This window comes from Narcine bancroftii, chromosome 12 (genome assembly GCF_036971445.1).
Source record: "Narcine bancroftii isolate sNarBan1 chromosome 12, sNarBan1.hap1, whole genome shotgun sequence".
NCBI lineage: Eukaryota > Metazoa > Chordata > Chondrichthyes > Torpediniformes > Narcinidae > Narcine > Narcine bancroftii.
The window spans coordinates 80,344,164-80,357,172 of NC_091480.1; the positions used below are offsets into that span (position 1 = coordinate 80,344,164).

The 13,009-nt window shown below is 43.0% G+C and overlaps 1 protein-coding gene across 3 annotated transcripts in view; it reads right to left on the bottom strand.

Moving 5' to 3' along the window:
- The window catches only part of LOC138747648 (sorting nexin-11-like), a 93,243-nt gene that overhangs the window by 80,076 nt on the left and 158 nt on the right, over nt 1-13,009 (bottom strand). The window contains exons 1-3 of one of the 3 annotated variants that reach the window (XM_069907067.1): nt 6,783-6,867; nt 4,786-4,874; nt 4,233-4,319 (exon numbers count right to left, since the gene is read on the bottom strand). In XM_069907067.1, the coding sequence (XP_069763168.1) occupies nt 4,233-4,319; nt 4,786-4,809 (111 nt within the window). In that variant the 5' untranslated portion in view covers nt 4,810-4,874; nt 6,783-6,867. Of the gene's footprint in view, nt 1-4,232; nt 4,320-4,785; nt 4,875-6,679; nt 6,761-6,782; nt 6,868-13,009 lie in introns of those variants that run through there. The other 2 variants (XM_069907069.1, XM_069907066.1) reach the window with 2 other exon arrangements.

A 13,009-nucleotide genomic window follows, 5' to 3' on the forward strand; every position in this document is an offset into this window, starting at 1 on the left:
TATTGCATCTGCCATGCATTTCCCCACTCACCCAACCTGTCCAAGTCATCCTGCACATGCTTAACAGCCTCTACACAGCTTACAATGCCATCCAGCTTTGTGTCGTCTGCAAACTTGGAAATGATGTTTTCTATTTCCTCATCTAAATCATTAATATATAGTGTATATAACTGGGGTCCGAGCACTGAGCCTTGTGGTACCCCACTAGTAACTGACTGCCAGTCCGAAAAGTACCCGTTTATTCCTACTCTTTGCTTCCTATCTGTCAACCAATTCTCTATCCATCTCAATACCGTATCCCCTATACCGTGTGCCTTAAGTTTGTATAGTAATCTCCTGTGTGGGACTTTATCAAAAGCCTTCTGAAGATCCAGGTAAACCGCATCTACTGGTTCTCCCTTATCCACTCTACTAGTTACAGCCTCAAAAAATTCAATAAGATTAGTCAGACACGATTTTCCCTTCATAAAACCATGCTGCTCTGACCAATGAATTCACCACTTTCCAGATGTGCCGCAAACACATCTTTAATAACTGACTCTAACATTTTCCCCACTAACCGGTCTATAATTCCCTGATTTCTCTTTCCCTCCCTTTTTAAAAAGTGGAGTTATATTAGCCACCCTCCAGTCCTCAGGAACTACTCCAGAATCTAAAGAGTTTTGAAAAATTATCAACAATGCATCCACTATTTCATGGGCTACTTCCTTTAGCACTCTGGGATGCAGACCATCTCGCACTGGGGACTTGTCTGCCTTTAATCCCTTTAATTTAACCAACGCAACCTCATAACTTACACTTATTTTCCCCAGTCCTTCCATCACATTAGCCCCATGGTCCCCTATTATTTCCTGAAGATTATTCATATTTTCCTAGTGAAGACTGAACTAAAGTAGTTATTTAATTGGTCTGCCATGTCCTTGTTCTCCATTACCAATTCACCTGTTTCTGACTGCAAGGGACCCACATTTGACTTTACCAGTCTCTTTCTCTTTACATATCTATAAAAATTTTTGCAGTCATTTTTTATGTTCCCTGCCAACTTTCTCTCATAATCTCTTTTGCCTTTCCTGATTAATCCCCTTGTCTTCCTCTGTAGAACTCTGAATTTCTCCAAATCCTCTGGTATTCTGTCTTTCCTGGCTAGTCTATACGCTTCCTCTTTACACTTGATACTCTCCCTGATTTCCCTTGTTATCCAAGGATGTACTACCCTCCTTGAGTTATTCTTTTTCCAAACCGGGATGAACCAATGCTGTATTTAAGGTGATCCTTAAATGCTTGCCATTGCCTTTCTACAGTTAATCCTTTAAGTAACATTTGCCAATCTAACTTAATCAATTCGCATCTCATACCCTCAAAGTCACCCTTCTTTAAGTTCAGAACCTGAGTTACAGAATTAACCCTGTCACTTTCCATCCTAATGTAAAATTCCATCATATTATGGTCACTCTTGCCCAAAGGGCTTAGCACAACAAGATTGTTAACTAACCCTTCCTCATTACTCAGAACCCAGTCTAGAATGGCCTGTTCCCTCATTGGTTCTTCAACATACTGGGTTAGAAAATTATCCCGTATACCTTCTAAGAAATCATCCTCATCAGTACCCTTACCAATTTGATTCATCCAGTCTATATGGAGATTAAAGTCACCCATCATAACTGCTTTGCCTTTGTTGCACGCATTTCCAATTTCCTGTATAATGCCATCCCCAACCTCTCTACTACTGTTAGGTGGTCTATATACAACTCTCACTAACGTCATCTGCCCCTTTGCATTTTGCAGCTCTACCCATATTGATTCCACATCATTCAAGCTAACATCCTTCCTTTCTATTGCTTTTAACTCCTCTCTAACCAACAATGCTACCCCACCTCCTTTTCCTTTCTGTCTGTCCCTCCTGAATATTGAAAATCCATGAATGTTAAGCTCCCTGCCTTGGTCCCCTTGAAGCTGTGTCTCTGTGATCCCAACTATATCATAGTCATTTACAGCTATCTACACATTCAAATCATCCACCTTATTATGAATACTCCATGCATTAAGACACAAGGCCTTCAAGCTTGTTTTTACCAGAGCCTTAACCCTATCACCATTATGCTGTAAAGTGGCCCTTTTACATTTTTGCCCTGAGGTTACCTGCCTGCCTCTTTTGCTTTTCACCCTCCTATCTCCGACTTCTTCCCTCATGCTAAACCCCTCAGTCTCTCTACTCCTGATCCCATCCCCCTGCCACATTAGTTTAAACCTTCCTCAACAACACTACCAAACACTCTCCCGAGGGCATTGATTCCGGCCCTGCCCAAATGGAGACCGCCCTGTTTGAACTGATCCCATCTGCCCCAGAACCGATTCCAATGCCCCAAGAATTTGAACCCTTCCCTCCTACACCACTGTTCAAGCCACATATTCATTCTATCTATCCTGCAATTACTACTCTGACGAGCTCGTGGCACTGGCAATAACCCAGAGATTATTACCCTAGAAGTCCTACTCCTTAATTTCCTTCCAAGCTCCCTGAATTCTGCTTGTAGGACCTCATCCCGCTTTTTTCCTATGTTGTTGGTACCAACATGGACCACGACAGTTGGCTGTTCACCCTCCCCATCCAGAATACCCTGCAGCCGCTCCATGTTATCCCTAACCCTTGCACCCGGGAGGCAACACACCAAACGGGAGTCCCATTTACGGCCACAGAAGCTCCTGTCTATTCCCCTTACAATTGAATCCCCTATGACTATTGTCCTACCATTCTTTTTCTGGCCCTCTTGCACAGCAGAGCCACTCACAGAGCCCTGTCCCTGGCTACTGCTGCCTTCTCTTGATGGGCCATCTCCCCCAACAACATCCAAAGCAGAATATCTGTTTTTCAGGGAGATGACCACAGGAGACTCCTGCACTACCTTCCTGTTCTTACTCTTACCCTTGGTCACCCAGTCCCTATCTCCCTCAACTCTATGAAGCTGTGATGTAACCAACTCGCTAAAGGTGCTATCCACCAAATCCTCAGCATCCCGGATGCTCCAGAGCGAGTCCATGCGCAGCTCCAGTGCCGTCATGCGGTCAATCAGGAGCTGCAGTTGAATACACTTCCTGCACACGTCGTTCGCAGGGACACTATCAGTCACCCTGAGTTCCCACATAGCACAAGAGGAGCATGATACGGGACTGAGCTCACCTGCCATGTCTAAAATGACCGACTACGATAGAGTTAAATGAAAAAAGAAAAGACTTACCCCTTTTCCTGTGCCTCAGCCTCTCTGTGCCTCAGTCTCTCGAGCCAAAGTCTCAAGTCTCCACTTTTTTGAGCCAAAGTCTCAAGTCTCCACTCCTTCACTGCCCCACTCACTCATTGAGCCGCTCCTCGCTGGCCGCTCCCTCACCTTTCACTCCTTTTATTTTATTGGCCCTCAGGCTATTTACTTACTGCTCTAGCAGTCTCTCCTCGCCCCTCCTCCAATGGTCGCCTTGGGAAACACCGACTCTGCTGCCCTCCGAGCAGCAGCAGCCCGATCCAACTAGGCCCACGAAGCTAAATCAAGAATTTAAATACTTACTGCTCTAGCAGTCTCTCCTCACCCCTCCTCCAACGGTCGCCTTGAGACCACCCAGCACACGCTCTGTTCTTGGAGCTACCATCAGGAAAGAGGTCGAGGTTCTACAAGACTCACACCACCAGGTTCAGGAACAGCTGCTCGCTCCCCCCCGCCCCCCACCCCCACCATCAGACTCCTCAACCACAAACTCAATCAGAGACTCATTTAAGGACTCTTACTTTTGCACTTTATTGTTTGTTTGCTTTTTCCTCTCTGTATTGCACAGTTGTTTACATGTGTACGTAGAGTACAAATTTATTTTGCACTACCAATAAGTGGCGATTCTGCCTGGCCTGCAGGAAAAAGAATCTCAGGGTTGTCTGTGATGCTGTGATGTCATGTGTGTACTCTGACAATCAATCTGAAATCTGAATCCACATGGGATCTTATCAAAGGGCCTTAATGAAGGCTACTTAAAACACACCAACTGCATTGGCTTCATCAATGCACTGTTTGATAGGAAGTTTGGTATAGCGGAAGAAACAGAGTCAATGCTTCAAGTTAATGACCTGAGAACCGATCATCATTCAAGCTTCAGTTTCTCTCTCCACTCCTGCTGTGTATTTAAACCATATTCTGTTTTGTTTTAATATATCTTTTAATCACTTCTGAGAAAGCAATAGTGTTTATACTTACATAGAGGAATATTTTATAATCCACATAAGAGGCCCAAGAACTCTGACGCTGGATTTGTGGATCCTGTACCCGCACAGTGATGAATTCCTACCAAAAATAAATTTATGTGCTAAGTTCGGCAAGTATAAAAGAGAGCAGCCTTATTCAGAACCAATGAACTGGAGTCAAAGCAAGTCATCATTGATTCTGATGGACTGGGGTACAAAGACAATCACTTGTGATAATGTTTACATTTCAATAAACCTGAAACACAAACTTTGTCTCCACAAATCCTGCTAGGGCTTTCTAGCATTTTGGTTTCATTTTAAATGTGACTCCTAATTTTCAACTCTCCACAAGGATGCTTATCCAATCAAACCATTCATAATTGTAACTACCATCTTGAGATCATCCTTTAGCTTCATGAAAAAAAAAGTTCCAGCGTGCACATATTTCACTGCCCAGCAATGAGTTAAAACTTATCTGGGCTCACCAGTAATGAAAAAGCCATTTGAGACGTTAGCTGCCAGACAGATATCTTTAAGGAGGAGAAAATAACAGAAATAATTCCTACCTCTTCCTCCTGATCATTCATCATTTTGTTCTCAGTTGAGGAATTAGAGTACCATCAAGAGGGCACAGACACAATGGTGAATCACCTTACTGAAAAACAATGAAAATAAGATTAATCTGGAGAGCTGATGGGAATGTGAGGAGAAAAGATTACAGGAAAAATGTGTGGAATGGGAGATGGCGTTGAAGGAAAATTGTTTCTTTCCATTTCAGCTCTGGACTCCTCACTTGAGAAAGGACATTCTGGGTTTGGAGGATGCTCCAGAGGAGGTTCGCCAGGTTGATTCTGGAAATGAAGGGGTTAGTCTATGAAGAGAGATTGAGCTACCTGGGACTATATTCACTGGTATTCAGAAGAATGAGAGAGGATCTAACAGAAACATGAAAGGGATGGATAAGATAGAGGCTGGAAAGTTGTTTTCACTGGCAGGTGAGACTAGAACTTGTGGGCATAACCTTGAGAGTGGGATAAGTAGATTTAGGGTGGAGATAAGGAGGAACTGCTTTTCTCTAAGAGTTGTTAATTATGGAATTCTCTGCCAAAGGAAGCAGTAGAGTCTACCTTATCAAATATATTTAAGAGAGATTTGGATATATTTTTGCACAGTAGGGGGAAAAGGCAGGTAGGTGTAGACAACTCCACAACCAGATCAGTCATGATCATATTGCATGGCGGAGCAAACTCGATTGGTCAAAAAGCCAACTCCTTAACCTATTTATGAAGTTCTTTTAAGGAAATACAGCAAGGTATCTTAAAAGTAACTTCTTATTGAAAGTACTTTTGTAAATGTCTTACCGCATTCCCAAGAGAACTACAATTCCAGAGTAGGTCAAAGTTAAATAGGGAATATTTTGGTGGGCTATTGTCCATCTGACCTCCACTCAGTCTTCTGTTGAATCATGATTAGTCTCAACTCTATTGAACCAAGCAAAAGATGCCACAGAAGTACTTCTCCCAGGTGTGGTGTTTAAGAAAATAATTGGCAGAAAATTGTAGCACCCAGTGCACTTTCACAAGGTATGTCCTGTTGGCTTTCACAAGGGATGTCCTGTTGGCTTTCACCTTCTAACTCTTGTAGAACATCAGAGTAGATCAATGATCAGTCAAACCAGTTTTACTACAGCATTCCAGAAAGCAAAAGATGATGATTTTCAGACTAGAGGGTCAGAGGAAAGCTTTCAGTCCCTTGAATTTGCTCACCATTCTGCTAGTTCTAGGATGATCAGTAGGACCATTTAGGGAGAGATTCCCATTGCAGTTTGTGTGGGGAATAAAGTCCTTCCAGATTTCACCCATTAGCAATCCCAGTATTAAGCTGAGCTCTTCACCAGACCAAACTTTCTCTCCGTCAGCCCTATTAAATCTTTTTTACGTTTTCGAACTCTGTGATCAGTTCATCCCTGCAGTTACAAGTGAATACAAACTTTCTGTACACTGTCTCATAATTTAACTTCTTAAACACAGTATCATTCTAGAAAAGTTCATGCAAAAGCCAAAACTAAATCTAATGCATGGATAAATAAAACAATAATTCAATACAAGTGGAAATGTAGAAAGGATTAAGAAAATATTCTTCATTTTCTATACTGTACTGTACAGTAAAACCCGTTATCTGGAATTCATGCAACCTGCGGTGGAAAAAAAACGCAGAAAATAAAAATGGTAGGTAAAAATACAAAAGTTTAAAATTGATGTGCCTTGCCCTTATTCGCCAGTCATGCAACACAAAATCTCAAGCAACCAGAAAATTGACTTATTTGGCATCTACCAATCCCCATAGGTGCCAGATATCAGGGATTTTTACTGTACTTCCTTAATTGAGATTAAAAATATTGCTTATACCATAAATGAGTATCTCTGACAAAGTTTGAAAAAAAACAACCATTTAGCTCACCCCCAGATTAATCTCCAAATTAACAATCAGGCAACTTTCAGCTCTGCAGCTGCCATTTCAGTTATTGCTTTCCTACCCAAGGATTCAGCAGCTGGCCTCTCACCTTCACTTCCTCATCCAAATGACATTGGCAACTGCAGCAGGTTAAACCTCTGTTGAAAAACAGCAGAAAGCTCCTTTGGTTGATCCTACCTCATTACATCACAAGCTGGAGTCCAAGTGGTGACCAAAGGCAATGTGCCACAAACTGATAAAATATGACCCTCCCACCATTCATCTGTTAGCAAAGATGCAGCAGTCCCAGAGCTGTTTTGCACCCAACTGAAAATGCAGAACCAGGGATGACAACATGGAGGGGCATTCACAGGCCATGTCCCCACAAATGGGTTATTGTGCCCCCTCACCCAAACACAAACAGCACACGAAAGGCAGTTTGTGCCCCCGACTGCGGTTTCCCTAATGCCCCCGATTAAATTTGTTCTGAAGCCAACTCTGTGCAGTACAAAATGCACGAAGAAACTAGGGAGAGGCTGGGTAGTCGGGGTGAAATGGGCTTCACACCATTTCTCTCTCTCTAGTCTTCTAAAATGTCTGTATTCCTCTGATTTTGGCTTCTTGCGCATCCCCGATTTAAAAAACCCTACAATTGCCAAATGTGTTTAGAACTGCCTGGGTTTTCAGATCCTCTCTGAATCTTAAAAAGCTCCTTAAAACTGGCCTCTTTCAACTTGGCCTAAATATTTCAGCAAGTGAAGCCTCCAAGTGTGCAGCTCAGAGACACACAAGCCAGTTTCCTTAGTCTGAAGTAACTCCCACACTTTTCCAAAGTGAAGGTGGAAACTGTTCAATCTCTGCTCCTCCTTAAAGTACTTTGTGGCAGATTTCAGGGGTATATTGAAAAGTATTGAGGAACAAGCCTGGCAAAGATTTCAGATTAGCAAATCAATCTGGACACATGAGGAAAGATGACTGATAATTTGCTAATTCTCAGTTCAAACTGCCTAACAATAAAATTCCAAAATCTAAACAAAAGCCAATGTATCAGGTTGGATGAATACAAAACAACTACAGTGCTTCACCAGAGACCGTAGGTCTTGGCCAACAAGCCTCCCTCAACCAATACCAATAAAAAGATTCAGCACATTAACTTTGCAGGAATCGTATCGTAAACAAATGAACAGTTGGATCTCCTGATAAAGGAGGGAGTGCATGTCAAAATATATTCACTGAATAAACTTAAGTGCTTTAGTTGCTCCCCAACTGAAATGTATTTAGAAACACAGCTACAGGACGTACATCTGGCAATCAAGTCTGTTCCACTCCATTCACTGAGATCAAAAGTGCTTCCCCTTGCCATCATGTACCATTATATCCTCAGCAATTTAATGTAAAAATGCACAATTGATTTCACAAAAGAATAAATCACTAAGAATGTGAGCAAAGAGATCTTAGGTAGGACATCCTCCTCTTGGACACCTCATCCTGGCCAGCTGCTCACTCTGGATCTTTTTATTTCCGATTGCTGCCAAGACATCAACTGACTGAACTTCATCACACCCCTTTCTTATTCAGATCTCTCTTCCTTCAACTGCTCTGTCCTCCACTCACTCCGCAACATTCCCAACCTCATTATAAAACCCACAGACAACGGTGGTGCTGTTGTGGTCTGACACACTGACCTGTACGACAGTCCTCAGACACCTCCTTTTACCCCTTCAACAGGACCCACCAAAGAACATCAAGCCCCCATCTTAAGTATTATCTCTAACCCCATCACCTCTGGACATCTCCTTCCCATGGACTCCAACCTCATTGTTTCACATCATTGCACGGACCAGTTCTACCTCATACCCAAGATACCCAAACCCAATTACCTAGGTAGATCCATTGTTTCCACATGTTCCTGCCCCACTGAAATAGTATCAGCTTACCTCTACTCCATTTTTTCTCCCCTGGTCCTGTCCCTCCCTACCTCACATCTCTTCAAGGACTTCCAATTCCCTGAACTTGATTGCCTCATTTTCACTGTGAACATCCAATTTACACCTCTACCCCCCATACAGAGGTCTTAAAGGCCTTCGCTTCTTTCTTGATCCAAGATCTAACTGGCCCCCCCTCCACCACCACCCTCTTCCTAGTAGAATTTGTTCTCACCCTTAATAACTTCTCATTTGACTCATCACACTTTCTCCAAATCAAAACAGTGGCCATGGGTACCCGCAAGGGTCCCAGGTCTACCTGCCTGTTGGTGGGCTTTGTGGACCAATCCATGCTGCAAGCCTACACAGGCAAGGCCCCTCAACTCTTCCTCCGCTACATTGACAACTACATCAGTTCTGCTTCACGCACCTGTGATGAGTCATCAACTTTATTCACTTTGCTGCTAACTTTCACCATCTTGGTCCATCTCTGTCGACCCTCTCCCCTTTCTTGATCTCTCTGTCTCCAACTTGGGAGACAAGCTTTCTACAGACTTTTTTTTTAAACAAACCTATAAACTTCCCAAACTAAGTCAACTACACTTCTTCACACCCAGTCCCCTGTAAGGATTATATTCCTTTCTCCCCATTTCTCCTTCTCCGTCTTGTCTGCTACCAAGATGAGATCTTCCAGTCCAGATCATCTGAACAAAGGGCAGCTGCAGAAGCACTGATAATTCTACCAGCCATAATGGGATAGAACATTCATTCTCAATGGGGGCTCTAAGGTCAACATTGGAGCCACAGCACATTTAAATAAAATGCTTGTTTTCTTTTCACCTCTCATAACACAAATCTTTTTTATGTAGTCAGTAGGAGAGAAGTACAGAAGAAACAAACGACTGCTTCAAAGGAAAGGGGCCCATAAACTTGGAGCAGTGTCCTTGGGGGAACCATAGCCGAAAGAAGGCTGAGAATGGCTGGGATAGATAATGATAGGGCTCATGGGATGCATGGCAGATTCGATTTCAGGACAAGGTGTCGAGGGCAAGCTGAAATCTGCAAAAACTAGTAGAGAGAAACGAGGTCTCGCTTTCAAAATAATATTGGGCAGCACGGAGAGTGTAGTGGTTAGTGCAACACCAGCAAATGGGACTTGGATTCGAATCCCACGCTGTCTGTAAAGAGTTTGTACATTCTCCCGTGTCTGCATGGGTTTTCCCAGGGGCTCCGGTTTCCTCTCACCATTCAAAACGTTCCAGGAGTGTAAGTTAATTGGGTGTAAATTTGGCAGCACAGACTTGTGGGCCAAAATGGCCTGTTACCGTGCTGTATGTCTAAATTTAAATTTCTAATTTAATATGTGAACCCATGAAATGTTTTGCTGAGGCACAGTGTACCCTCTCAGTTGGTCACAACCAATCTCTTTACACCTCCATTACCCACACAAGTCTTAAAGTCCTTCACTTCTTTCTTGACACAAGTAGGAGGAGGAGAATTATCACCAGTGATCTGGGACCGATATTTGTTGTTCAACCTACATCACTGAAACATACATCACATTGTTGCTTGCAGGTGCTTGCCATGTGCAGATTAGCTCCCATGACACACCGCAAGTTTACAGAGGGTGACTGGAGTTTAAATAAAAGTTCTCATATTTATTTTTGGAAATCCAATTCAGAGGGGAGAAGTACAGGTAGGTTGGAGTATCTTGAAGTGGTTGTCTTCTACCAATCCCTAGCCAGGATCACCATCAATTAGTGTCAACAGGTGACAACCAGAGAAAGTGAGCTCATTAGTGTGCCTGAGATGAGCAACTAAGGGACTGGAAGGAGAAAGACAGGAAACAAAACTATAGTATTATCTTACCTTTCTGATCATTAGGAATTTGACAGCATTCCCTTTATTTTAAATTCAGAAATATGGCACAGTGACAGGCCCTTTCGGCCCAAGTTCCCATGCTACCCAATTGACCATACGTTTTTGAAGGGTGGGAGGAAACTGGAGAACCCGGAGGAAACCCACACAGACACGGGGAGAATGTACAAACTCCTTACAGACTGTGAGGGATTCAGACTATGACTAACCGCTACACTAACCGTACCTCCCTTATCATAAAAATATAATGAGAGCAAGCACTGAATGATGGGTAAAGTGGAGCTTGGTGTTTTCGTGCAGGTTAAATAAGGACAGTTTTTGAGATTAATGCTCTTGCCCTTTACTCACAGACCAATAAATATTCTCCCTTGAATGTCCTTTCAATTTGTTTTCACCACTTTTGAAAGCAATATGTGCTAGATCACCAATCTCTCCACTAAAACAAACTTTAAATTCATATCCATGTGAAACATCCACGAAAGAGAACAGCTAAGCATCTCTTTACTTTGCATTCCACTCAGATCTATCTTTGTCCTGTTGCACTGTTCTGATGAAGACCAATATATTCTTAAAAATCATCTTATATTCCATCACAACACATTGCAACCTCAGATCTCAACAATCTCTGATAACCAGCTTTTCCAATGTATCTGAACTAGCTGGTTCTGATGCAAGATCATCCACCTTAACTCAGTGTTCATGCTCTCCACAGGTGATGTTCATCTGCTTTGCACAGTTCCAATATGTCCTTTTACTTTTTTCTCCATTCTCTACAATTACACTCATTCATCAATGAGACACCTCCAAAAGCATTACATCACCTACAGTCTTAATTCTATCACTCACTACAGGGTCTCTAGCCTAGGGTACTTTCTGTAAACTAAAACACTCACATTTCTAGTTCTGATGGAAGTGACCTTAACTAAAATTTTTATGTTTTTCTTGACTATGACAGCAGACCAGTGAGGGGCTCAGCGGCTGAAGGATCCTCACAGACTACGGGCTGTTGGCAACTTGTGGTTAAGGACTCACTCAGATCGCAAGGTGCTGGTTACTGGCTCATGGGAACAAAGTATCGGAACTGGGATTCAAGAGGGTGCTGAGGGCAGGAAGGGTTCTTGAAGGGCCTCGGGTGCTGAAGGCTTCTTGATTGTATCAGAGGTTTGGACTTGGAATTCAGGTTGCCAATGGATTGACCAAAAGCCTGGGTAGCTACAGCAGCTGCAGGAGTGCTGGTGGTGAATCCATGCCCACTGAAGGGACTCTCATTTGCTTCTCTTTCTCTTATTGTTAGGGGGAGCCAGGTAATGCTCATGGTGCCTTATGGCGGACAAATGTTGAAGTATATCATGTACATTACAGTTTTATGTATTATTAAGTGACAATAAAAGAAATTTTGACTTCAAATGCTGCCTGACATCATTAAGTATTTCCAGCATTATTTTTTAAAAATTCATCTCCAGTCATCCTCTCTAAGTTAATCATGCACCTAGAGCATAGAGGCTGTGGGGTGATGTTATAGAGGTTTATAAAATGATAAGGACCATGGATAAAGTGAATACTCAGGCTTTTCTCCAAGGTAGACAATTCTACACCAGGGCATAGATTTAAGGAGAGAGGGGAAAGATTTAAGAAGGACCTGAGGTCAGCTTTTTCACACAGAGGGTGGAAGAAGCAAAATAAGGTAGTGAATGGAGCTTAGAACATAATGCAAATATCCCTCCCCAGCTTCCACCTACATCTCCTGCTGCCTATGAAAGACAGCCAACAGATTGAACCACCAGGGAAAGGGCTCAAGAGTGTGAAAGCCCATAGCAGGCTTAAAGACAGTTTCTTCCCCACAGCCATCAAGCTCCAGCCATCAACTGATCTTTCATTTCATTCAAATTCTCCACTCTGTAAATCGTGCTCTTCACATGGCTTCATGAATGTTAAGAGACAACATTGTCTTTGGACTGCTTGTGGGAGAACCCTTTTAACTGCAATGCGGACCCGCAAATTGGACAAGATCAACACCTCATCTTCCGCCTAGGCACCCTCCAACCAGGTGATATTAACGTCATCTTCATTGGCTTTCATTAACACCAAAACTCAATTCTCACCTCCCCCTTATCATACCCAATTGGTCTAGACTCCCCCAGCCAGCACTGCCTCTGTTCTAAAACTTCCTATTCTTAATCCTTGAAGAAGGGCCAGGCCCTAAACGTCGGTAATCTATCTTTATCTCCTATGACACTTCAAGGCCGACAGAGTTCCTCCAGCATTTTGGTGTGTTTTTACGACAATCACAGCATCTGCAGACTTCCGTAATTTCAAACAAAACTTAACACCTTGTCCATGGAACCACTGGAGCGAGTCACGTTCCCTCTAAAGTGAGATAGCCAGCATATTCTCAGCCGAAAGAATGCATTGCTCAGATCCAACGTTGGAATGAAGTCCGCCGACTGTGGTCGCTCAATGCAAGGGCAGCTAACACCGTTTACAGAAAACAAGCATCTCCGTGGTGCACGTCACCCTTTGGGGAGGGGGGCTT